Here is a 26035-nt window from a genome sequence, read left to right as displayed (position 1 = left end):
TTTGCCTCATGCAGCAAGATCCCTGCAAAGGTCTGCACAGGTTCCTGCATGGCACCTGAAGGTAAGGCAGCAGTGAGCTCACCTGTGTGATGGCACCTTCCCAGTGCTGTCCTGCCAGCCTGTGGATGGAGATCTGGCAGGATTCTTCCACATTCCCCAGACCATGTCCCACTACCATGTCCCAGCACCAGCCCTGTAAAACCCACAGCTCATCCCATCTGCACTGTGCCAATGCTGATGGTTTCTGCTGCCCACACCATTCCTCAGGCCCTGCTGGGCCCACTGGGAGCTGCACACACACTGCAGGATGGAAATGATGATTTATTCGAGTATCTCCTGCCACACAGACAAGAAAGGCTTCTCCAGACATCTGACCAGACCCTTCTGACAGCCCAGCCCTTCCCTGGGCAGAAAACACTGAAGCTCCGTGTCTGTTTCTTGTCCCCACGCTGCCCCCTGAGCCCTCAGGTGCTCAGGATGAGCCATGACCACAGTCCAGCTCAGGACAAAGAGAGTGACAAGGAATACCACAGGCAGCAGCACAGGAGACCTCCTACCACTTTCTAGAAGTAGGAAAAAAAGGGCAAGTAAGAGGTGATGCCACAGATCCAGAGCCAAGAGCTGATCTGCAAGAAGTCAAGCAGCAGAGACAACTGTTCTCCAGACCACTGAGCAGGGCCTTCATCAGGGCATCTCCCTCCCTTTCCTGTGGACAAGATACAGCACTGAAAGGTGAGCAAGAGATGCCAGCTGCATACTGGACACTGTTATCAGCACCTGCACGGCCCAGAGTCTGGAACTCGCCTTCCTCTCCTTCCTTTCCAAAAAGCGATGTCCATTCCTGCCCGGTGACAAAGGCTGTTCAGGCAGAGCAGCACAGCACACCTGGCCCCACCAGCTCAGGAGTCCAGCTTGATGAAGACTTTCGGCCTTGAGAAAATTTTGATCGCCTCGTCTATCTGGGAGAGCTTCCTCTCGAGCTCTACGCGCCTCTTCTGCATCTTGAGGCTGTCTCCACGCATTGGCAGCAGAACCAGGTCCTTTATCAGCTGCTCCTGGCCTGTAAAAAGAGAAAAAGCAAAAGTTGTGTAAGTTGAGGAGCAAAGAAATCCATCCTTTTTCTACTGCTATGACCATGAACACAATGGCAGCACTGGAACAAGGACCTAGAATCCTTCTACTTAAAGCTCAGCTGGATGAGGGGACCTTGAGGGACCTGCTCCAGCTTTGAGAACCAAGGATTGGACTGGAGACCTCTGAAAGCCCCTTCCAACCAAAATCAAAGATTTTAGGAGCAATAGCAACTCTAACATCAGGTCCACTGGACAAGTCTGCTCCACAGAGTCCTGTAACCTGCAGGACACTGATTGCTTTTTCCATGCACACAGCTCACACCCTGCCTACGTACGCCTTAATCCAGGCAACTCTCCAAGTGGCAGGAATCTGTGTCCCTGTGTCTCTTCTCCCTCATCCTCTCCAGGACTGTCTCTTTTTCTGAGCTGGAATCCCTGTTTCTTTCCCTCTTACTCTGTTTCAGATTGCTGAGGGTCTCCAGCCGCTGGCTCTCGGGCATCATGGTGTGACCGGGCGGCGTGTCGGGGTCTGGCAGGTTTCGCAGCCGCTCCTCCATCTGCTTGCGCCACAGCTCCTTCCTCTCCAGCAGGCTGGAGGCAAAGGAGAGCAGGTGTCAGCACATCTGGCAGCAGGGGTGGCCCAGGGGCACAGGCAGAGGCCGGGAACATGCCCTTCAAACCCCGCCAGGTTCCGTGTCACTGGCTGAGGACCCCAAGGACCCGGGTGCTGGCACACACCCCCATGGTGGGGGATACACCGTGTTTAAACCACACATGTGGGCCAGCAAATGTGCTCCACGTCCACAAAGGGCTGCTGGGACTCAGGCCAACACGTGCTCCTTGGAGACAAGGGCTGCTGCTGCTGCTCATTTCTGGCTCACTGAGTCCCCGCCAAACCATCTGTGGGTCAGAGGCAGAATGAAGCCGGGCAGAGCAGCTCACGGCCAGGAATGCTGGCAGAGGAGAGCACAGCCAAAGCACGGGCACCACAGTCAGTCCTAGGACAGGGTCTGTTTTCCAAGCAGAGCCCCAGAATGCACAGCACTAGCTGGATGTTCCTCAGGGCGAGCTCTCTGCCTCACATGGAACAAACATCACACGGAACGAAGCTTACAAAGGGGCAGGAGCGCATTTCTCAAGGCACACAGAGCTTCCCCGTATCAGCATCATCGTACAACAGCAAGGGAGGAGGAGACAAAACTCCCTCTGAGCCCTGGAGACAAATCCCCCTCACGCTGGGCACGGGATGCTGGTTAAGCCAAGAAAGCAGGAGGGACAGCGTTTGCTCCCCAGGTCACAGAAAACGGCACTGCTGCACACAGCAAGGGGGCCTCTGCGCCCAGCCCATCTCTCCAGGCAGAACCTGGGGGTGCAGTTAAGGCTGTCACAGCCTCGTGGAGCAGACAGGGGCACACATACTACTGGGGGACGTGGCCCTTTTGCTTGGCGTTGTATTCCTCCTGCTCCCGGTGCTTCTGCTGCAGCAGCTCGGCCAGCGCCTGCAGGGACTGGGAGCGGCGCAGCGGGGCCCGCTTGGCAGCGCAGGCGTTGTGCCTGATGAAGTCAATGCTCCTGCCCTCCACCTGCATCTGGAAAAAGAGAGAGCCGGGCATCAGGGGCAGGCTGGGCACACGCACACAGCCAGCTGCCACTGGCCACACGAGGGAAAAAGCAAAAATGCACCACGTGAGATAGTGGATGGTATGAGAGCAGCGCAGGCAGACACTCAGCACTGCCCGTGCACAGCCACAGACAGGCAGGAGCTATGGCCACGGTTTGGGAAGGCAGGCAGCAAAGCCAAGCCTAAACCTGGCCTCTTTGAGGTCCCCGAGATGACCACATGCCTTAAAAGCCAGGAGGACAGAAAAGAACAGGTTTGGCACAGTCCCCATGGCTCCTACTGGTGCATTTTGAGGGCAGAGGAAAAACAGGCTGGGCGCTCACCAGGCCAAGAAATGCAACAGAACCCCTGGCAGAGCAGGAAGTTTGCTGATCCTTGGGGCACATGCCCAGAGACAGCACCTCCACCACAGCTCCTCAGCTGCAAGAGACAGTGAAGGTGGCTGTGTTTGCATTTAAGATTTCCCTAGTCTTCCTCCTCTGGAGATCATGTCCTGTTTAATTAAGTCATTCATGGCATTTAGGAACCAACAAACTGACAATCTCACACTTGCCAAGGGAAAAGGACGTGAGTCATGGAGCTGTTTTAGGACCACCCAAACAGACTACTTGAAAGGTTTAACTACTAATGCTGATTTAACTCTCCTTACTAAAATGCAGTCATTTCCCAGATTTTTATCTAACATCCAGAAGCCACAGTTCCTCTGATTACAGTGGGAACAGCCTCCAAATCCCCAAGACCTCCTGCAAAGTCCTTGGAAGAGGAGATTTGAGATTGTTGGCATGAGGAGGTAGAATTTTCACAGGGAACTTCATGATCTCCTTAACTATGAGTGAGGATTAAGCTAGAATTAACAGTCCTTGAATATCCATCTCACCACCCCAGTGACCAAGACCCTGTTCCTTCCCTTCAGCCAGGAACAGTTTTTACACATCTCCCTGCTCACGCAGCACATCTGACCCGACACTTTAGAAGACATGAAGAGCTCAAAGCAGGGAGCAAGGGATCAGAAATCCCTGGGATGGATGCAGTTAGTGTGTAACTCACCTTGGTTTCAGCACCCTCTGCCTCTGGAGCCTCTGTGTCTGCCCCTGCTTTTGCTCTGACGGGCCTTGGGGACAGTGGTCTGCATGGCTTGATCCCAGAGCCACAGCGAGAATACGCCCTCAGGAAATTCACAGCCTCGGGATTTGGAGGTGGGGAGGTCTCCTGGGAAAGGCAAGAAGAGATCCACCAGTGGAGGGAGGCTGGAGCAAAGAAAACCCCGCTCAGCCAAGTTTGGGTGGTCGACCACGAGCTCAGCCACAGGTTTCCAGCAGGCACACGACAGCACGTGTCCTCTGCCACGGCCTGGCAGGAGCTCTTGGGGGAAGACAAACTGCAGTCAGCCAGCAAAGACCAACAAACAGCAACAGATCCAGAGCTGGGCACTGACTGAATGCTAAGAAACAGGGGGAACTCTGCAGAAACACATTTGGATCAAGCAGGTAGGCACGGAGCTACCTGCTGAGGTGCTGTTCTCAAGCGCTGCTCTGCTCAGCACCTCAAATCTGTGGTTGTATCACTCTAGAAAGAAAAAGGGGCAGAGAGTAATGGAGTCTGGTGGAATTGCATCTCAGGGGCATCTTCAGAGGCTGTGGCACAGGGTGACAGTATTTGATGTCTAGCAGGTGGTCTGGCATTATCTCAGACAGTCTTGCTGCAAACAAACCCTGAAAACTGAAAGTTGACACTGTGGCAAGTGGGTAACCTTACGAAAAACGCAGCTGGGGCACTGCTCTGCCCTTGGGAGTGACGGGAACTGCACAGGGCCACCCCCAGATCTTCACAAATACCCAAGGGCTCAGCTGAACTGCAGCTCCCTGGGGAAGATTCCTTCTTGCCTGGCCCATTCAGCTGCAGACCGAGGGTGGGATTGGGCAGCCACATCGGTGGGGTTGGTGTGAGGAGCAGGGTACGGGATGCCCTCAGCACTGCCCAGACTGCTCATGCTCCAGAGATGATCGGTCTTGTTTCAACAGGAGACCTGGATCTCTCTGCTAAGTTAATGAGAACTGTCTTTACCTAGCACAGTTGGCTCGAAATTGATTGAGTCTGTGACCTCAGGAGCACAGAGCACAGCTTGCCCCATCTCCCTCCACGGGAGCACTGGGACTGCCAGAACCCTTTCCAAGACAACTGCTACAGTTAACAGCCCCAGGGACAGATGACAGAGAAAAAAACTCTGCATTAGTCATCAAGATCCAGCAGAGTCAACTGAAACTCTGAGCAGCAGCAGCTCCACAGAAGATGGAGTTCCTTCACAGGGAACACCTCAGCTCCAGGAGAGCAACAGCAACAGTTAAAGCATCGTGAGTCAGTGCCAGGGCCTCTCTGGAGGAATACACAGAGCACAAGTAATGCACCACGCAGAAACTGCCTGCGCAGAGACCACCCCCTTCCCCAAAACAAAGGAAGAAATGAGATCAATCTTCCTCTAACCCAGAGGATTTGTCAAACAAGAGCGTAGGCTTGTGTTCTTGAAGCGCTCGTGGGCTTGCTCCCGTGTGTGGAAGGGTCACAGATATCAAAGAGGTTTGTGACACACCAGGAAGACGGGACACAGCAGTCAGAACCACTGGCTTGGGAATCATCTTGCCAATTTTTCCAGTTGTTATCAATACACATCATTTTAGCATCAAAAGCTGGCCACAGAAAAGAAAAGCAATGCAGAGATGAGGAGGAACTTAAAGGCTCCAACTCAGCACCTTCACAGGCTGTGCTGATCTATGAGGCCTCAACTCTGACTGCCTGGAGATGTGTGTGTGCCCCCCTGAGCACTGGGTACTCACCAGGACAATAACGTGGGGAAAAAGGTGTGGATACACACTGCCCACTGTGTATCCACAGGGTGGGAATAGCTGGACTGAGGCTCAGTGCAGCCTGCAGATCTGAGAACCACCACCCACGGGGTAAAACACCACAGCCTTTTGGCACAAACCCCAGAGAAGAGCTGCCCCAAAGATGGGGAAGCTGAAAAGCCAGATGGGAGCATCCCTTGGCAGAAAATATGGCTAGGAGGGGGAAGCAGGACAGGGATTATTGCAGCAATCACTCTCTGGACCCAAACCACACGCTCTCACTCACAGCCCCACTGCCACATCTGCCCACTGTGCTTCAGCACTGAGATGCCCCCAAATCCTGCAGGCTCCAGGACCCCCCCGTCTCCATCATCCCTCATGGCTGAGCCACACCCCAAGCCTGGAGAGTTCAGGAGCTCCTCCACAGATACCAACCTGCAATTTGGCCTTCACCTTTGACTCCACATTTTCGTATTTCTGGGATTTCCACAGAGCTTTCACAGGCTTGGGCCGGCTGTGCTCTTGGGCTCGCTCTTTCTCTTTGCACTTCTTCTGAATCTCCTTTATCCTCCTCACATTTTCCTTCTCGTAGTCCTTGGCCTCTTTCCCTGCTCAGCAAGGGGAGACACACCTTCACTGCCACAGCATGCAGGCTCTTGGAGCGCTGGCACCAGAGCCACAGCTCCCTTCCAAAGCTGGTCCAACTGCCCACACCACCAGCAAGTTCTTCCCTCCCCTGCAGACTACACCATCTCTGCATCCTGCTCCTGTTAGATGCACGCTCCCAGACTGACCCTTCTGCCAGAGGATCCCACCGTGCCCAGATGAGCATCAGAACAGGTCTGTGCACGCTGCTGGTGTTCACAGACTCCCCTGCTCTCCACTTGTCCCAGTATGGATTATGCCAGACAAGCCATGCCAGCACCCTCTCAAGAGCAAGGTCAATTCCCAGCTCAGCTCACACGGTGTTTCTGAAGCAGAGAGGGCTGCAGAGCCTTGAACTTGCACCATTCCTGGTTTCAGGGTCAGCCATCGTCCCACATTCAAGTGGATACAACCAAGATTATGGATTAGGGTTAGTTTTGGTTTTGAATCAAAAATTATCCTTCCTTGGGCTCCCCAAGACAGGGAATATCTCAGCTGACATAACCAGATGCTCATCCATTCCCTCTCTGCTTGGGCACAGCAGTTGTGGCATCTACCACACTGGCACCACCTCAGGGCAACACCAGCACACGAAGTAAATTAAAATGACACACAGGGCTCAACCTTATCTCCTTCCTGGACCTCTGAATGTATTCTGGGTGACATCCCTGCCCTGCAGAAGGGAACATCTTTTGCAAAGATGTTCTCACATCCACATATACAGACACTCTTCCAAATCCTGCCTGGCTTCACCAACTAGGAACTCGCCACATTAAGCATCCTCACTTCATCAAGGTTTTGTTTGATTCATACAGAAGTCTGGCTATGAAGAAGTCCAAATGTTTGCACCTTTTTTCAAGTCCCTCTTGCCATTCTACACCTGAGACTGGAGCCAAGGTGACCCCACTGTCAGGCCAAAAGCTGCAGATGGGGTTACCAGCCCTTGAAGCTCAAGCTCTCCTCAGGCAGCAGATCCTGGGAATCCATCCTCAATCCCCCATGCTTCATCCCTGACCCCAAAGGCAGCTGAGGCCAGCAGTGACTTGGCTGTACTTACTCTTAACTGGCATCCCCTCATCAAGGGAGATCCCTTGGAGCTGCAGTAGGAGGCTGAGTGTCCCTTTCTGTCCCCTCTCCAGGAAGTCCTTTCCGCTGGGGCGGATGCGAGGGGCTGGCTGAGCCTGGCGGGCACTGCCCAAAGCAGGGAAGGGGTTGGGAACTGGCTCCAGGGGGCCACAGCTTAAATACAGCTTCTGAGCATTTCCTTCCAGCCTCCCTCGAGCTGCAGAGAAAGGAAAAGGAGAACCTTGTCAGGAAATTATCTTAACCCCAGTTTTCTGCGCCCACAGCCCAAAAGACCCCCTCTTCACCTCTGCCTTATGCTTTCCCATTATTCAACCAGCTGTACAGACCACTTTAGGATCACCATCAGAAGCACCTTCATCAGTGTGAATAGAGACTGGCGAGGACACCAAGGGGTAAGGACATGAAGCTGTGTCATGCCAAAGCACAAACCCCCAAACCTGTAACAAACATCAAGGACTCACCTGAGAAGGGGCGTCTGTAATACTCTGGAAAGAGTGTTGGGTCTGGAGGAATGGGCCCAGAAATCCTGGATGGCCCTTCACACATCCTGCCACAGGTTGCTCTGCCTCTGCCACAGGAGCCAACCACCACTGAGAACAGAAATGAACAGAACTCCCTGAGCCACTGAAAATCCACTATCTATATCTATCTATATCTATATCTATATCTATATCTATATCTATCTCTATCTACATCTACATCTATATCTATATCTATATCTATATCTATATCTATATCTATATCTATATCTATATCTATCTATATATCTATATCTATATCTATATCTAATATATTTATGTAGGAGACTTTCTGATTTTCATTTGACACCTCACCCCCAGCTCCACAGTTGTCCTGCAGGCAGCAACCACCCCAAATTTGACTTCATGCAGGTGAAATAAGGGGTCCAACAGTACTGGCTCTACTGTGGGTCTAATTGGTGGTTTTACCAGTCCTGAAAATGTCCACAGTTGCTGTAATATTGGTACCTTTGGTACAAAAAAATCCTTCCTGGCTTTGTTCTCCCATATGCAAACATCTAATGCAGACACAGAAGGAGTGAACAGGAAACACAAAGTAGCCGGCCATCATCTGACAGGTTTTAGCCTGAGATTTGAATTATCCTGTACCCTGGGCTCCCTCTAAACGGCTCCTGTGGTTCAAACACAGTTTGTCCAGAGGAAGCTGAAGCTCCTGCCCCACATGGCCATATCCTCCCTGAGAACACACCTGTGCTGTCACCACCCCGGAGCAGGCTGGGGCTGAGCCTCAGAGGGACAAACACTTCACAAAAAGACAAAACATTTCACTCCAGGACCATGCAGGGCAGAGACTGGATTTCTGGGGAAGAGTCCAGATGGCTTCTCAGGTCTCGGGGATAACAGAGTTACTTGCTTAGAAGAACATGTTTTTCATTTCTGAAATACTTTTCAAAGCAGCACAGACCCACAAGTCCCTGCCCTGGCCCACACAGGTCTCTGTTGCTTCTCTTCTCTCCATGACAGAAGCACAGACCCTTCCACCAGGAAGGGACAGGAGCAGCCAGCATCAATTCCCCTGCACTGTTCACCAAGATCTCCTGGATAGCATTTTTACACCTACAAGAAAGCTGCTCGGAGCATGAGTGTGCAGGATGCCCCACCAGCAGGCACAGGCTGCTGGTGAGCTCTCAGCAGATGCACAAGAGCCTCATCAGAGTCACACCACACTTCTGACAGGCGCCACGGCAGCTTGGCTGGAGTCACTGCTGTAAGAGCTGGGGCTACAACCTGCACTCCCTGACTCCTGAGGCAGTAATTTAAACATTTCTGAGACAACTCGACGGGAAGAACCCCCTTCAGGATCCTTGGCATGCCAGCACTGACGGGACGCAGCATCTGCAGTTTAATTTATAAACCAATAAACGATCAGTGCAAGGCTGAGTGAGTCTGAGTCATAGCAACTAATGCACTGCAGCCTTCCTTGCTAAATCACCCCTGTTGACATGAGACCCATTAGCAAAACGCTGTTATTCATCCCCCGGACACAACGGCAGAGGCAATGCAAGCAGTGCTGACTGCTGCACACCAGCATGCATGTGCAGCCTGTATCCGGCTGCTCTGGAAAAGCTGTTTCTGAAAAGCAGGCACAGACTCTCAGCCAGAGATAAAAGGATGCTGGCTTGGTATTATTTAATCTCCTCGATAATGGATCAAACTAAGCCAGAACAGCCTCTCTTATTCTAGAGGAAAAAAAAAAAAAAAACAAAACCCAAACCATTCACCCTGAGATCACTCCAGAACAGCTACTGGCTTTGAAATGCACAGCTGATCTTGATCTGAACTCGAGTCCCAACCCAGTGATTTACACGCAAAATGACAGGCTGAAATCAAGACCTGTAACAGAGCAGGCAATTATTGCGGGGGATTGAAGGAGGAAAGGCAGGTTGATGGGAGGTGGGGGATGGAAGGCTCGTTTTATACCTTCACATCCCAACTGCACCCTGCCCTGCTGCAGGGAATGTGCAAATGACACCCACTCCCTGATTTGCAAGTCACATCACCTCTGGCTTGGGACCTTGCAAGATCAGACAACCTCATTACAATGGGCAGCATCTTGCCTATGTAGGGACCTGCAAGGGACACAAGCCCCCAGCAGCAGTGCCCAGCCCTGGGATGCAGCTGCCAAGCCCCAGTCACCAACCACTGGCACAGACCTCCCAAGCTGCTGCTCTGCTCCTGCTGACCATGGGCCTCTATGGGGGACAGGAGCGAGAGACCCTCATGGCTCACTCCTGCCAGGAGGGACTGTATGACCTCTGCTGTCATCCCCACCTGCTGCATTTCTCGGGACAGCTTTGCAGCACCAACAGTCCCATGCTGAGCCAATTCACTCCCCTGCATCAAACAAGTCACTTCTCTCACTGGGTTTGTTTTCTGCCCATGTAACCTTTTGTCCCAAAGGAACACGGCTTTTACATCCACAGGGAGATCAGAGAAGCACTGGAGCAAGCACCAGGGAAACAGAGCAGGAGCACATACTCATGGACACAGAGGAGAGGGATGAGGGAACAGGGTCAGGCCTCTTGGGCAGTGACCTGATCGCTGCCTGCAACCAGGACAGCATCTGCTTTACCACCACATCACAAACCTACACATCAACAATGCAGCACCCGACCTGCTGCCACCAGACACACACCATTTATGCACTCACAGGCTGTGAGAGGCAGGCACACTCTGCAGAACCAGGCTGAATAAGTCCAGGCAAACAGATCCATGTGTGCCACTCCTCTCTGTTCCTTCCCCCCTTGCAGCCTGCAGATTCCCTAGGGAAGAGTCACAGCTCCCAGCCACCCTGAACAGCTACAGGAGGCACAGAGCAGTTGCTGGAGTAACCCAACAACTTCAACACAGCTCATTCAGCCCCTGCTGCTGCCTTCTCCACCAGAACCATGGCTTGATGCCATTGCTCAGCTTAGGAGCCGAGCAATGCAGGCTCCAGTTCTCTCTCTCACAGAGCATCTGCAGGTTTAATAACCATTAACTCGGCTCTGTGCCCTTTGCTGCAGCTGACCAAGTGGTAAAAATGCTACTTATCCCCCTGGCAAACTGAGCCCTTTCAGAGCCTCTGAGAACCACAGCTTCCTTTTGTGGCTTGTTTTTGGCTTTGTAGTTAAGGTAACTGCAAAACACAGGAACAGACAACCTCAGGCAGGTGGATTTCACAGCCTTGAACCCTCGGCATCTGACTTTGAAGCATTCCCTCTTCTTCACAGATGACATTTTCACTGTGCCTGGGTCCCTGGCTAGGAAGCTGCTACCACACACAGAGCTGATGCCAGCCCAGCTTCTTGCCTTCATGAGCCAATCTCTGCAAAAAGCATGGGAAAAAACATCCCACGGTTGTGATAAGCTGTGATAAGCAGAGCAAGTCATCTGCAGCAAATCAAAGGGCTAATCTCCGTGCAGCTGGTCTTGCATGTTTGATTCCTTCCTCAACACTTTTAGCTGAATTGGAAAAGTCACATCAGGGTAACTTCCATGCCTGAGGGCTGCACCAAAACAGCACAAATGGATCTGTGACCATTCCTCCTGAAGAACTGGGAGTCGGGACCAGAGGTCAATGTGCTGTGAACCTACCCAGTGTTTTTGTCCCTGCCTAAACCTTCTCCTTGCTGACTCCTATGGGAGAGATTAATATTCTCCTTTTAATGCTGTTCTCCACACGGGTTCCCCCAGGTCTCACCAGCTCTTCCTCACCTGCCAGTCTCAAAGACCCATTTTTCCTTTTGTTTCTCTGAAAACAGACGGAGAGGTACAGACAAGTGCAACACCGGCATTTGCATTTCTAGGAGCTGCTGTCTACCAACATATCTAGGAATAAAGCCAGCCTGGACAGCCTGCCCAGGCAGTCAGACGCATTTCCTGCAGCAGCTGGGGCAGGAGCCGAACGAGGGCCGTGCTGAGCACTGGGAGGTGGGCAGAGAGCGATGCGGCTATTGCAGAGCTGCAGCCCAGTTCTCTCTGGAGGGCAAGGACAGATGACCACGCGGAGGCTCCACCTCAACGCGCGGGATTTCCTCTGGGATGCAAGGACGAGCCCCGTGCTGAGGCTGGAGCTTGTGTGGCTGCCCCAGCTCCTCGGGCCGGGAGATCAACACCGGCCCTGCCTGGGGACATGTGCTGAGAGCCGGCACCGCGCTGAGCCACAGCGGACACCGAGGGCGACCGGACACCCCTGCGAGACCCTCCTGGCTCCCTTCGGCCAGCAGCGCAGTCCCGGGACGCCGGGGGCCCTCAGCCTCCCCCCGCGGGCTGGGCCCTGCCCCGGCCCGGCTCCCCGCCGCCCCCGGCCGCGCCGCTCCCCACCCCGGCGGGCGGCCCCGGGCCGGGCAGGGTCCGGCGGCTGCCCCGAGAGGACTCACCCAGGGAGGCCGCGGAGAAGCGCTCCCGGCCGGGCCGGGCTGGGCTGAGCGGGGCCCGCCGGAGCCGAGGGCCCGGCCCGGCCCCGCCGCTCCCCGGCAACCGCCGCTTCCGCCGGGATGGGCGGGCCCGGCCCGGAGCGCTCCCGGCGCGGCTCCCTCGGGCCGCTGGTCGTGCCCGGGCAGCCGCAGCACACGGGGGGCACCGACCCCCGGCCGGCCCCGGTCCCTAATGTACATCTGCATTAAATACACGGGGATTGCACGGGGAGAACCCAGGCTTCAGGGCTGGAATGTGCCTTGTCCAAAGGGGCGCTGCTGTGGTCACATCCCGGCCTGCCTGTGTAGGGCAGGTTCGGGCTGGAGCCAGCCCACGAGAGGCCCTTCACCTCTCTGCAGAATTCTGCGCTCATGTCTCCTTCTCACACAGGAGTCTCGGCACCGTCCTTCCTTCACTGAGATCAGCTGGAGAGGCTTTATGCTTCCTTCTCCTCCTAGAGAAGGAGCTGCACTTTAGATTTTTTTCTGCCCAATACAAACTTAGTGACAAAGGCACAAACCAAGGTTCACAGTTCCAGAAGCTTCAAAACAGACCCCAAACTGGTATAAAAATAGTCAAGGCTCTTCTATCCGAATGAAGGCGGTGGCTGCCAGGTGAGCTTGGGACACATTATCTCATGTATTTTACATAGCACACAGACTCCACAGACATTAGATGCTCACACCTACAGCAGGATCATTGAGTAGAGCTCCTGGCCCTGCACAGGACAACCCCAAGAATCCCACCCTGTGCATCTCAGAGCATTGTCCAAATTCTCCTTGAACTCTGGCCATGACCATTTCCCTGGGGAGACTATTCCAGTGCCCAACCACCTTCTGGGTGAAAAACCTTTTCCTAATATCCAATCTAACCTTGCATTTCATTCACACAGCTCACAGTAGAGAAGATTGCGCAGAGCACAAGAGCAGTCATGTTCTTACCCTTTAAAACAGCACAGCAGTAGACTTGTTTCTGTCAGAGTCTGGAAAGTAAATATCCAAAGGTAAATACCTGATTTACACATCAAGCAAAGACAGTGGTCCCATCAATACTGCAGGGATTTTGCTCCTTACTTGGTGTCTTCTGGCAACTTCTGCAACAAGTAGGAAAAGACTCACCAGATACTGAGTCCCAGGTCTGAGTCTCCTGCTCACTTTTTTTAAGGATGGTTTTAGCTTGACCAAATCAAACACAAGCACAGAGCTGCATAGAGAATTTCCTCAACAAACACTTTTTATTTTTATAGAAAACATGATACTTTTCAGGAAGGTCCAGCTTATGAAACAGCAGCGTGCATGTTAATATACATAAATACACAGGGTTACAATTTAGTGGGAAACACATTAAAAAAAAAAAAAAGCTTTCAAGTACACAAAACAAATGTAGTAAAATTAGACTATCCTTTCCTGCCTCAGAGAGAAACACTTCTCAAAAGGAATGAACTTCCACCCCATCACCTGCCAGCAAATCTCTCCCCTGGACACCAGCTGCAGGAGAGCGTGAAGATGGGCTGGAGCAGAGGGTTAATAGCCAGTGTTTGAAATCAAGAGCACATTTACCCACGGCAGTTCAGTCCCTGTTCTCTCAACTATCAGGATGCGTGTAGTGTGACAGTTACCCAGCCAGCACATTAAGAGAGCTGCAAGAGGTAGGAAATACCTCCTTCCTTCCACTTTCAGGTCCCTGAAAGGTTCACGCTGCACAACATTGTTACCCACGACACTGTGGCAATCCCGTCACCCTGGGAGGCATTTATTTATTTATAACAGTCACAGAAATGAGAACGTGGCCCCACAGGCACGGCACCGGTGCTGCCAGGCAGTAAACACAACTGACATAAGCACAGAGCTTATGGAAAAACAGCTGCTGGATGCAGGCAGCCTCTTGAGTAGAAGGAATAATGTCTACAGATATGGAAGAATAACTCAATGCATCACAGACTTCCTGAAGACTTTCCTGCCAAGACACCAACAACAGAGAACTATAGTATCATTTAAATAAAACATCAGTTTGAATGAATTTGAAAGACATTTACCACATACAGGAAGCCAAAAGGCTGATCCTTATGTTACTAACTTCAATTCATTCCTTCTACTTTTTGTCCTATAGGAGTTTAGAGACCTGTTACAGCATTAAACTCTTCTAAAATTTTACAAACTGAGGATTAAAACATAAATCAGTCTCCAAGAGAGAAGAAAAAGGCATCTGAACAACAGATACTCCCTGATCTTGCTCTACGTGCTCTCATGGTTAAATCAGCAACCTGTGCAACAGGGGTTGTGTCCCATTTCCAAGCCACGCAATGGCAGAGATCCCACGATTCACTTCAGCTACTGCAAGTGCAAAGGGCAATTCAAGTTTTCCTAACAGTCCCCAAGACAAAAATTAAATGTTTGCAAAAAACAGAAACATTTAAAACTCTTTAAACAATTTAAACCAGAACTGTTCCTATCAGAACATATTTTACATGTTTTAAAAAAACCAAGAAACTCAGGCTATTAAATAAGAATCTACGTTTCTTAAAAACTGGGGGTTTTTTGTTTGGGTTTTTTTTTTTTTTTTTACATTACAGCCAGAAGTGTTAACTGTCCTATTTTCCAAGGTAGGAATGTTCATAAGTTATTTCTTTGAAGTGCCTCACAGAGGTTTTGGTTGGCATCTGGTTCCTCGGTCATCACCTCCACAGTCTCCCACTCACCTGACCTACTGGATTTCTTGATGGCCTCTACCACACTCTGCATGTACAGACCATCTTCAAAAGAGGCTGCCATAGACACAGGTTTATGATCCCATGTCCGACGGTCTTCCTGGTCCTGGAAAGACTGCCGCAGGGCTTGCACCATGTACACCATTCCTTTCAGGTAGAGCAGCGGGATGTCCTTAAAGCCCTTATCCAGAAGGCCCTTGTTGACAGGCAGAGAGTCTGTAAACAGCAGCTCTTCCTGGAGCGCGGTGTTCTTCTGCCCGTACAAGTCTGTCCCACGAGCGATGAGGCGACCCGCAGACCCCACAATCATGACCTCGTGGATGAACGATCCGGGCATGTTGAAGTTGAGGGTCACAGTGCAACAGACACCGTCGCTCATGAGCATCTGGAAAACGCAGAAGTCGTCGCTGGTGACGTGGCGGATCCCGCTGATGGCCGTGTTCTGCTTCACAAAAGTCTTGAGCAAGCCGTGGACCTTCTCCGCTCTCCTGCTGGTGAGGTGAGTCAGGAGGTCGATGATGTAGGTGCCCATGGTGTGCAGCCCACCCCCTCCCATGAGCTCGTCACAGATCCAGTTGTACTTGTGGCTGAGCAGGCTGCCCCCGTAGACTCGCACGTCGCAGATGATGACGTTGCCCACGTAGTGTTCCTCTATCAGCTGCTTCATCTTCACAAAGGCGGGCAGGAAACGCAGAACGTTGCCAACGATGCTCATCAGCTTGGGGTAATACCTGGCAGCTGTGACCATCCTGAAGGCATCCACAGAGGTAGCAGCTTTCTCACACAGCACGTTCTTCCCTATTCCTGCAGCGCGAATGAAAAAAAAAAAACGAAACAGTATTTAGCATACATGAGCAAAACATGCTCAGATGCCCCGAAGGTTGTCAAGAAGCGGTGTTTTTAAGAACTGGGCTTTCCTGCTGCAATTTCCAAGGTAAAGGTCTTGGAATTAAAGTAGGAATGCCAAGTGCAGCAAGACTCAATGCTGTTTCCAAGATGCTCCAGGTGCAGAGCTGACAAGCTCTCACAGAGGGAGACTCCAAATAAAGAGAGGATTTTTACATGATGGAAGGTAAATGTCCAAATGGCATCACATGGCATTAAAACAAGACAGAATATGAGTGCTACAGTTAAAAAAATATTTGAATACATGTATAGCCAGAGGAGAAAAGGGAAAAAAAAAAAAAAAAGCCACCTACCATGCAGGGAAGAGGTGGGGGAAGGGGAGATTTGATTTTCACTTTGTATTTCACCATCACTATACAATTTAATTAAAAAAAATAATTAATATAAATGGGATATACAATTTACTTATATATAAAAGTGTATATATATATATATATATATATCAGACATACATACAGATTCTGTGCACAGAACACAAGAACTAGAAATAATGATTTCATAAGTGGACTGTTTTAAAACAATCCTTTCTAATTAGAAAGCAAATCATTTTGGTCTGCACATACAGCCTGTTTGTACAATCAGACAAAAGATGACTGAGCTGACACAGTGACAGCTGTCACTCTTGACACAGACAAGAGCTGCAGCCCCAAGCTGACCCACTGCACTGTTATTGCTACTGATGCACTTTACATCATGCTCAGCCTAAATCAATGGGGGCAGTCAATAATCCTCCTTTTTTTTTTTTTTCCCCTAAATTTAAAACAGAAATGAAGTAATACAAAAGAACATGACAGTACACAATTTAACCAATTCCTACATTTGGAGGTTTTCTGGTATTCTTCTTCTCATGGCAGGGCTTTACTTTGACTGTTTTTTCCTGTTTTACATCTGTTCTGATCAAGTACTTATCTAAACATTTTTCAGTGCAATAACCATGTTATTCCTAACACAGCTATTACAGACACTAACTGGGGATGCCAGACCTGCAGGTCAGTCACAGCACACCGCAGTCTCTGCCCAAGAACTGCAGGAATCACGGCACACAGTGGCAGGCCCCTCTCTGAAAACTCCTTAGCCAGGAGCAGACTGTGCTCCCTGCTCAGAACAGCTTTTAACTGACTCCCAGTGAGAAGGCTCCAGCACAGGCGCCTCAGTCGGTCTGTGGTACGAGAGGGGAGGCAGATCCCCCTCCTGGCTGCACCCACCCTGCCCTCCACGAGCCCTCCGAGTGGGCCAGGGGCCAGCGCGCTGCAGGGACACAGCTCAGCCAGGGGACAGCTACAGGAGACTCAGAACCTCTGCTTCTAATAGACACAAGAGAAATCCAGCCAGAAAATGAGAATGCTACAAGTGAGAAATCCCCTATATTGATACGAGTCTACAGCAGCTTTAATGAAGAAAGGGTCAGGTCCCAGTGGACACCCTGGATGTTCATAGGTAACTCCCCATTTCAGGGACATTTCTGACTCCCCTGTCCCCCGTCCTGCTGCCAAGGCAAGGTACAACACTCAATTCAGTATTTTTCACAGCTAGCTGAAGCACCTGGAGAAGCATCTGGAGTTGCTTCAGTCCAGTTTCTCTGCCTTGTTTAAACAGCACTTGTCTCCAGGCAGGTTACAGTAAAGCACTGCCAGAGAAAACAAAAGGATGCTCACAGCATCCTGAGCAGATCTGCATCCTCAAAGCTTGCAGAAAACCGGGGTGACCCTCGCTCCATGCACGCCCTGGGTACAGCTCTGCAGCCAGCGCTGTGCTGGTGCTGCTCCCCTGCCTGCCCAGCCCTGGGACCCTGCAGCGGGGGCTGAGAGCAGAGACGGCCGAGCGTGGGGACAGCCCTGTCCCGCCGGGCAGCTCCTCACACCAGGCTGTCCTTGCTCTGCTGACCAGCCTCGCCCTCGCTCAGTGCTCTGCCTGTTGTGCAGCCCAGGCTGAGCCACTGGAGCAGCTAAAACTGGCTGATGCCTTTTTTTGGGATGGCAGCCGGTGCAGCACACCGATAGCTCGGCACAGCGCACCACGCGCTGCAGAGTGCCAGGATGGAGACCTGGAAACGCATAACAGCTCTGGGATAATCCTGCTGTTGTCTTCAGTGGAACATCCCTCCAGCTGTCCCCAAGCTCAGAGATGGCCATGAAGCAAGGACAAGGGCCAAGTCAGAGATGGTTACAAGGTCCCTTACCAATGTAATGGCCATGCCTTTTGTTTTTCAAGGCAGCACGGCTTACACCTCTGGGACTGTTACTATTGTTTCAGTAATGAATAACCTGAACTTTGTACCATATTGTTTTCCTACACCACAGCTGCAAAATTTTCAGTTGAGGCCCTCACCAGCCAGGAGATATGAGAGCATGGATGGGTGCATTTAACTGTGCGACATGAACCACAACACAGACATTTAGTGAAATTTATTTAGTTCCTCTGAGATCAAAAGAAGCACAGATTTAAGGAGAGCTTCTTGCTTTGCCTGTTGTGGAGATAAACCATAAGATTATACTGATTTTAATGTGAACTATCCCCTGGGCTTTGATCTGTTCTGTCTGGTTCATGAACTCAAACCAGTGCCACTGCTTTGTCCCCAGGCTTGTTCAGGGATGCCTGTCAGCAAGAAACTTAGGCAAGGAAACTGCACCACCTAGAAAAACTGGGCTTTTTTCTCCTCTTTACCAGGAACAAAAATGGAAGCATAATTTTTTTAGAAAGTAGAAAAATGTACAAAAAATAAGTGGTAAAATGTCACCACTTTAAAACAAACAAACCAAGCCCAACAAAACACACAAGACCATTACTACTGCGCTACTTCTGACATTTCCTAAACCCAGTCTTGGTGACTAAACACCAATCTGTTATAAACAATTCAACAGCCAATAATTCTCTGGTTATAACCATCACTGTATCAATCTCAACTTCCAAAGATAATGTTGCCATCTTTGGCCCTGCCCTGGTTCTGTGTTCCTTAAGAACATTCTGGCACAGGAAACCACCCAACAGTGAGTTTAAATAAGTCATGATATACTGGGCAGCAGGCCTGAAAATACCACTGCAATGAACCTGGAAAGCTGAAAGGCAAGGTCAGCACCACACTGGTCTGAGATGTCTGCACCAGTCTGCAGATCAGAACATCTCAGGACAGGGGAAGTGATTGTTACCCTTTCCTCTTACATCCATCCATTTCCCCAGCTTTTTCAGTCTTCCACTTCCTAAACTTGCATTCAAGCATATATACATGTATCTCTGTATTTCTGCACCAGCTTTACCTCCCTTTCCTCCTCTGGATAATGCCATCTTATGGGTTCCCAGCCTTCAATGAAGGAATCCCAATCCATTTCCGTTAATTCACCAGAGAAGGTTCAATCCTCTCCTTTTTAGCCCATTTGATCACCAAGAGCCACAAGACCTAGTGAAATGCGTATTACCCAACAAGTGCTTTAAAGAGCTTTTAGCATATTTGAAGAGATAAATTCTAACTTACAGTTCAAATATTTAAAAATCATACCTTAGAATTCAAAGGACAGTAGTCTAACAAGGTAAACAACCAAATCTAACAATACAAAAAAAAAAAAAAAGGAAGAAAAAGCCTAAAATCTGTCTCTGCATATCCAAGTAGCATTGCAAATGTTTGTGCAGGGACTTGTTTACTTCCAAAAGAAATTACTGGAGAGAAAAGAGGCTCAACAAACCACCCTGGCTCACATGGTCTGAGATTACCTGTCCTAAAATTAACTTGTGTATCTCCTGTAAACACAGTAAAAATATCACCCTTGTTATTTACAGAATTACACGCAAACTGACACCCACGCTGCACTACAGGAGAGGACATTAACACTACAAAGTCACACACTGGGGAATTAAGAAATGTCAGGTTGCCTGGGCAGTTGGCTCCCATCTCCCTACCCAACCCGTCTGGGTGTCATCCCTTCTTTCTCATCTAGCTGGATTCCTCCTGCTGTCCCCAATATCTTCCCTCCTGCGTCAGGCAGAAGGATTCTTCCACCTGTGACCACATCAGCCAGCTATGGACATGGATGTCCCAAGAGTGGTCCAGGTAGTGGCCAGGGTCACAGCTAAAACAGCATTTCTTAGTTTCTAATTCACAAGATTCTACTGAGTGCATACAAATATTTTTTTCTAAGGACTTCAACTTCCAAGTTTGATTTTACCTGTGGGGAAAGCATAAAGCAGAGCTGAACAATCTTCCCTTTCCAGGCAAATCTCAATTTCCTAGTACAGAACAATGGAAAATCTAAAATGAATTAAACTATTTAAGCTGTTTTGTTTGTTTGTTTTCTGTTGCTCTCTTTTGTTTTTTTTTTTTTTTAATTAGCATAAAGCCATTTACCCTCTCATTATTATCTCTGATAGAGGGGATTTTTATTATAAACTCCCTACCACAACTTCAATCTGAACTGAATAAGATATTTCAGCCCACTTGGTTCAAGCAGAGCTATAAGCAATTATTAACAGTATTATTACAAAAAAAATCCAGGTAACATTTCTCACAACGCCACACAAAACTTTTAGCACTGCATTTGCCCATTGGCGCAACCAGAATTGTGCTGGGGTAACAGCTTCAAATATCAATCTGCTAAAAAGCTATGGACTTTTGGTCCAGCTCCAAGGATAAAAAGGTACCTAGAGCCTTCACAGCAATTTGCCGAGTCAGCGGTGGAGGGATGTTGATGCAAACCAAATCTACATCCTGATGCAGCAAGACATCGTCAGTCCGACTCGTGTAGAAGGAGATGTTCATTTCCTCTGCCAGCTGTTTGGCTTCCTCTTCAGTCTTCCCCCAAAGAGCTTCAATGGAGAAGCCTTCTGCCCTCAGCAGAGGTACCAGGACACGGGCAGCACTACCAGTTCCAAACACGCCCACTCCAGGGAGCATTTTTATTCTTCATTCATTCGTTCAAGCATCAGGGTCTACACACAGGCCTTCAATAAAAGGTTTGGCTCCTCAGTTAGGTGTTCCATCCACAGCTCCTAAAATATGAGAAGTTACAAGTCATTATCAGGAAAAGGCACATTGTGGTATCAAACACACCTATCCTGAACACCACCCGATAGCTTTCAACATCCTCAAACATCCCAATGACAAAAACCAAAACTCCAAAAGGTGCAATCTATAGAGATACAGTACTAAGCGACAAGTCTAACAAACCTCTTGAAGAAGAATGCTAAGAAAGCAGCTTGACAGAGTCATCTCCTCAGCTTCAAAACTCAGCACACAGGGACAGAAACACACACAAGAATGCAGGATAAACCAGACACAGGGAGGCACAAACTGGGAGTGACAGGAAGCACCAAGAGGACAGGACATGGAGTCTGTCACATTGGCAGTGCTGCTCTATTTGTGATGATGTAAGTCCCTAAATGAGATAAAGGTTTGTGACATGAGGTAATATCTTTTATTAGACCAATTGAAATAGCTGGAAATAACAGACATGCTTTGGGACACATAAATCTTTCTTCAAAATTAAATACACAAACTGCCAACAACTACTTGGACCTGAACAATTTTATGGCAAATAGATAAGTCAGTCTAGAGAAGATTAAGAAAATATGTCCTGTGGGGAAAGCCTGAATTCAATGAGCTTGTTTTGCCTGGGGAGGAGAAGCCTACAAGGAGAGAGAATGCTAGTGTTTAAATACACAGAAATCTGCTTTCTGAAAGGAAAAGGGCGCTCCTCTGCGTCCACTGTGGGTAGTTAAAAGCTGCAATTAGGACAGTTAAAAATATCTCCTTCTGCCAACGCCACTTAATCTCCAGGAATGCAGGGTTTGCACAGAATTATTACACTCCCTACACACAAACACTTGGTCACATCATGCTCCTTTTATTCTTCCAAATATTCCCTGGTAAATCAATTCCTACCTGCCAGTCTCTTAGCACAGCTGCTGTCCACAACTGGCCAAACTGCCTTTAGCACTTGCTTTAGCACCAACTTCAAGAAGAGATGTCAGAAGTCTCCTCAACCTCTGACACCACAGAAACCTACAATCCAGCTTTTATTCTGTGCTTTTCTCAGTTCTCATCTACTACACCCACCTGACCTTTTTTGAGAGAAAAACATGACGAATTGAGTATTTGTTAGAAGCTTACAATGGAAAAGCAAAGACCATATTTAAAAAGAGAACTGCTACCAGCACCAAATCAACACCTTTGGAAAAGACACCTATAAGCAGCAAGAATCACAGCCTGTTACAGAAAATGTTAATCATCTCCCCATCCCAAGATACTCACACCAAGTCACAGCACATGAAAGCAAACCCTGACAGCACTGGGCAGTAGCAGCACAGAAGTGAAACTACTCCCAGTGCAAGTGCTTTGTTTGCAATCAGCATCTCATTAGTCTGGGGGTGCCTACGCTGCCCAGCATGTTATAAAACTGAATCCTGACTGAATTCTTAGGTATTTTTGTAGTACAGATACTAAACTAGAAAACAGAAATGCTTGAGAATATTTATCTTGCAAAATGCACAAATGTTTACAGATGTCATAAAACAGCTTATTAAATATTTACTTAATTAATTCAGTATGTTTTTCCTTATTCTGTGTGATGCAGCATTTGCAGTGATACTGTCACTGTCATTCTTTATAAGGATGAACAAAGATCATTGGCATAAACTGCTTTTTATCCAACACTTAGCAGAACACTCAAATAAGGCAGTGACAAAGATCAAAGGGATCTTGAAAATATTTACTAGTCTACATAAAAGGGTGGGATCCTGGGGTACTGGCAAGGAGGATGGCTTCTACCCAGGCCTGCTTTATATAAATCACACAAACAACAAAACCCAACCTTGCAACTGGATGGACAGCAGGCATAAATACTGAAGTCCCCACAAATCTGTTTAGCAGTTTATGGTCTGGAAGAATTAAAAATTCTTACAGCAGAAAGAACATAATCTTCGTTTGAAGGGACACAAAGTGAGGTGGAACAGAGACCAGGTGAGTGTTGCCTGCTTGCATCAGAACACATAGACGTGTCTAACTTACACAACAGCCTTTAGAAAAGGCTGAATTCATTGAAAATGCTCTAGAACACAACAGTATGTGCAACAGGAGACTCCTGCTACTCAGATAAGCTGATTTCTTTAACAATCGCTCAGTTTAAGTGTTACTCTTTCCTGTTTTCCACCCAACTGCCTCTTAAAAATAATCTCAGTCAAATGGAATTAATCTTAAACTCACTTATGCCAAAACATATCATGCTTCTACACTGGTATCACTAGGAGCTTTTGGCACACACCTACAAAATCCAGTGATTAGCTACCACGCACCACCTCCCGATGCTACAAGAACTTCAGGCCACCAGCTCACCACCAGTACCACCACAAAGCAAGAAGTGGCCAACCCAGCCTCAGCAATGACTTCCAGCAGGGCAGCCCCAGCCCTGTGGGTATGGAGACACAGCTTGCAGGGTCAAAGGGCCCCAGAGGGCTGGAGACCCCCAACACTGCAGCCACCAGGCTCTGCAGAGTGACCCTGAGCAGAGGACAAGCTTCTCTTCCCTTCCCTGAGAGCCACCTGCAGCCTCCTCTTCCCCCACCAGACTTTCACCAACTGGGAAGTCCTGGTTTGGCAGGGAAGGCACAGCAGGATGGATGTGGGTGCTGAAAGGCAGCAGAAAGGCAATCCTTACACAGGGCAAATCACAGAGCACATGGAGCACAAGCAGAACTGAGCAGATGCTGAAAGACCTGTAATGGGAGCCTTTAAACACAGGGATACTGCCACCCTCACCCCCACTGCAAACACTCCAGGGCTGGCAGGAGAGGGATTCCAGCCCAAACCACCCTGAGGAAACAGCCTCCATGTCAGAAAAAGACCACTGCTGAGGAGAGGCAGCTGTAATTAACAGCTTAGGAAGAAGGAACAGAGATCTCAGAAGAACAGCACTGTGCCACCACAGAAGTCCCCAGAGCACCATCGTCTGGAGCTCTGTGTGCACATCTGGTACTTTTCCTCTAAGCAGGGGGTGAGCAGAACTGGAAGTACTGCAGAGGTGATCAAAAGCACCAAAATCTTCCATAAAGGAAGACCTAAGCAAGGAAAGAGTCCTCAGTTGGGAAGAGACATCAGAGGTAATAAAGTCAAGAGTGGCTTAGGGTGGAAAAAACTGAAATTTTCATTGTCCTTCACCATATAAGAGCACATCAAATGGAGGTCAGAGAAGGCAGGATCCAAACACGCTGAAGGAGATGGTTCCTTGCAGCAGACTTTTTTAAGTTGTGAAGTCCCCTTGCCATGAGACAGTGCAGACACCTGTCATTTACAGGGAGTGAAAAGAGAGACTCTTGTGTATCCACTGAGACTCACAGGATGCACAGAAGTCACATCTAGCACTGAACTGAAAACTAGAGAAAACTGGTTTCGGCAGAGCACAGGAACAGCTCTGAGAATGAAATGCCTGAAACTGGTACCAACACCAGCTTAGAATTAGGTACAATTTATACATATTTACTTTAGAACACACCAAGCCTCAGCAAATTAGTTTCAAACGTTAAAATCCTAGTGCATCAACTTCTCCAGTAGTCAAATATTGGAATAAACACTTCAATGAGAACCCTCCCCTGGAAAACCCAAAAGGCAGAGCTTATATGGGCAACTGAAACCAGACTGCAACAGACATCTTGTATGTCAGGAGATAAACATCTTTTTAACAGAGATGAAATAATCAATCCTGCAACATCATTCTGACTTAAATTTTCCAAGAGAAGCACTTAAGAGCTCTGCCATTCCTTTTTTTTGGTGGCCATACAACACCTTCATTTTTGCTGAACTTCACAGTGAATTTGAAGTCCCATCCCAGTCATAGAAAGGAGCTTTTTGACTTTTTGTACAGATAGCAACAAGAAGTTTGTGACTCAGTACAATGAAAAACCTGATGGTTCCTACAGGATCCCCTTCAATTCCACACTGAAGCAGCCTGGGAGCTCCCAAGGCAGAAGTCTCAAGAACTAAATAGCACAGTCAAGGATCACAGGGTCCAGAAGCTGTTGTGGACCATTACAGATAGCCACAGGTAGTGAAAGAATAACAGCCCATGTTCAGAAAGGTGCTGGCCAGGATAGCACTGGCTGTGCATAAAAGACATGCTTTTCACATGTCTCCAGCTCATCCTAAAAAGTTCCATTTGGGTTCCAAGAAAGATGGAGCATGTGGCACAGGAGCACACCAGCAAGCACTTCTGCCCTCCGGCACGAATATACTCGAGGGCCTGTATGAAATGGTTCACGTGTTGATGTCAAAACTGGCGTGCTTTCTTTACTATACATGCTTTTGATTTGGTGCCAGCGGGTTGTGCGATAACCCACGAGTCCACAGCCTCGAGGAACTCCCACCACACCTCGAGACAAGCTCAGCACAGCACCCTGTCCTTCCTGGTCTGGATGTACAGCAGCAAAGGCCCCGTTCCAGGCACAACACTTCCCACAGGTGCCGCCCGAGGTCGAAGGTAGCAGTGAGGACCCTGCCTGAGACAGCAGCAGCTAGAAAATCCTGGAAACCAAACCGGCCCTCATGCAAAGCACAGGGCACGGCCATGGCAGCCCCGGGGATGCCTCTGGCACGGCCCACGATGCTCTGTGCCGCCCGGGGGTGCGGGGCTTGGGCAGCTGCTCTTCGTGTGCGGGTTCCTCACAGGGCTGGACGGGACAGAGCTCACCTGACCTCGCCTCACCTCTGGAACAGGACACGGCTCACCTCACCTCACCTCACCTCACCAGACCTCCCCCCTTCAGGGGTCTGGAGGGGACAGGCCCCACCTCACCCCACCGGCCCACACGGGGTCGGTACCCCGGGCCCCTTCCCAGCCGCTCCCGGCCCCGCGCCCTCTGGCAGGACCGCGCCCCCCTCGCCGCAGCGGCCCCGGCACAGCGGAGGAGCCCGGGGGGCTCGAGGGGTCCGAGCCGCCCTCACCTGTGCCCGGCCGGGCCACCGGCGTCGTCCCGCCTGGCGCATCCTCGGGCCGGGCGCGCTCCCGAGGCGGCCGCGCGCTCCCGGGGCGGCGCCCCTGCCCGGCCCGCGCACGCGCGGCAGCGCAGCACCGCCCCTCCTCTCCGCCGGGCAGTGGCGCCGAACATGGCGGCGCCCGGGGGGGCTTCACGCGCTTCGTGAGCTGCGGCCAATCCTACTGCCGGAGATCGGCGGGAAGGCGGGACTTGCGGTGACGGACAGGAACAGCAGCCAATGGAAGGTCGGCAAGGGGCGCCTCATCCCC

The 26035-nt window shown here is 49.9% G+C and overlaps 1 protein-coding gene across 4 annotated transcripts; it reads right to left on the bottom strand.

Annotated features, from left to right (window-relative positions):
• Window positions 1–301: 301 nt before the first annotated feature.
• ENKD1 (enkurin domain containing 1) lies at window positions 302–25806 on the bottom strand. Of its 4 annotated transcripts, none has more exons than XM_040074937.1 (10): window positions 25735–25806; window positions 20445–20792; window positions 14901–15713; window positions 7727–7855; window positions 7237–7461; window positions 5970–6142; window positions 3742–3903; window positions 2493–2662; window positions 1528–1664; window positions 302–1060 (listed from the first exon to the last, which is right to left on the bottom strand). In XM_040074937.1, exons 2-10 carry the CDS (start codon window positions 20695–20697, stop codon window positions 900–902), a joined length of 2223 nt encoding a protein of 740 aa, XP_039930871.1. In that variant the 5' UTR covers window positions 20698–20792; window positions 25735–25806; the 3' UTR covers window positions 302–899. The 4 variants fall into 4 exon arrangements, with proteins under 4 accessions (XP_039930871.1, XP_058278011.1, XP_039930873.1 ...); XM_058422028.1 differs by lacking the exon at window positions 25735–25806 and adding an exon at window positions 20971–20990; XM_040074938.1 differs by having other exon boundaries at window positions 925–1060; window positions 1409–1664.
• Window positions 25807–26035: the final 229 nt, after the last annotated feature.

Source organism: Hirundo rustica, chromosome 11 (assembly GCF_015227805.2).
Source record: "Hirundo rustica isolate bHirRus1 chromosome 11, bHirRus1.pri.v3, whole genome shotgun sequence".
NCBI classification, from domain to species: domain Eukaryota; kingdom Metazoa; phylum Chordata; class Aves; order Passeriformes; family Hirundinidae; genus Hirundo; species Hirundo rustica.
This window is presented reverse-complemented; position numbering and strand designations above follow the sequence as displayed.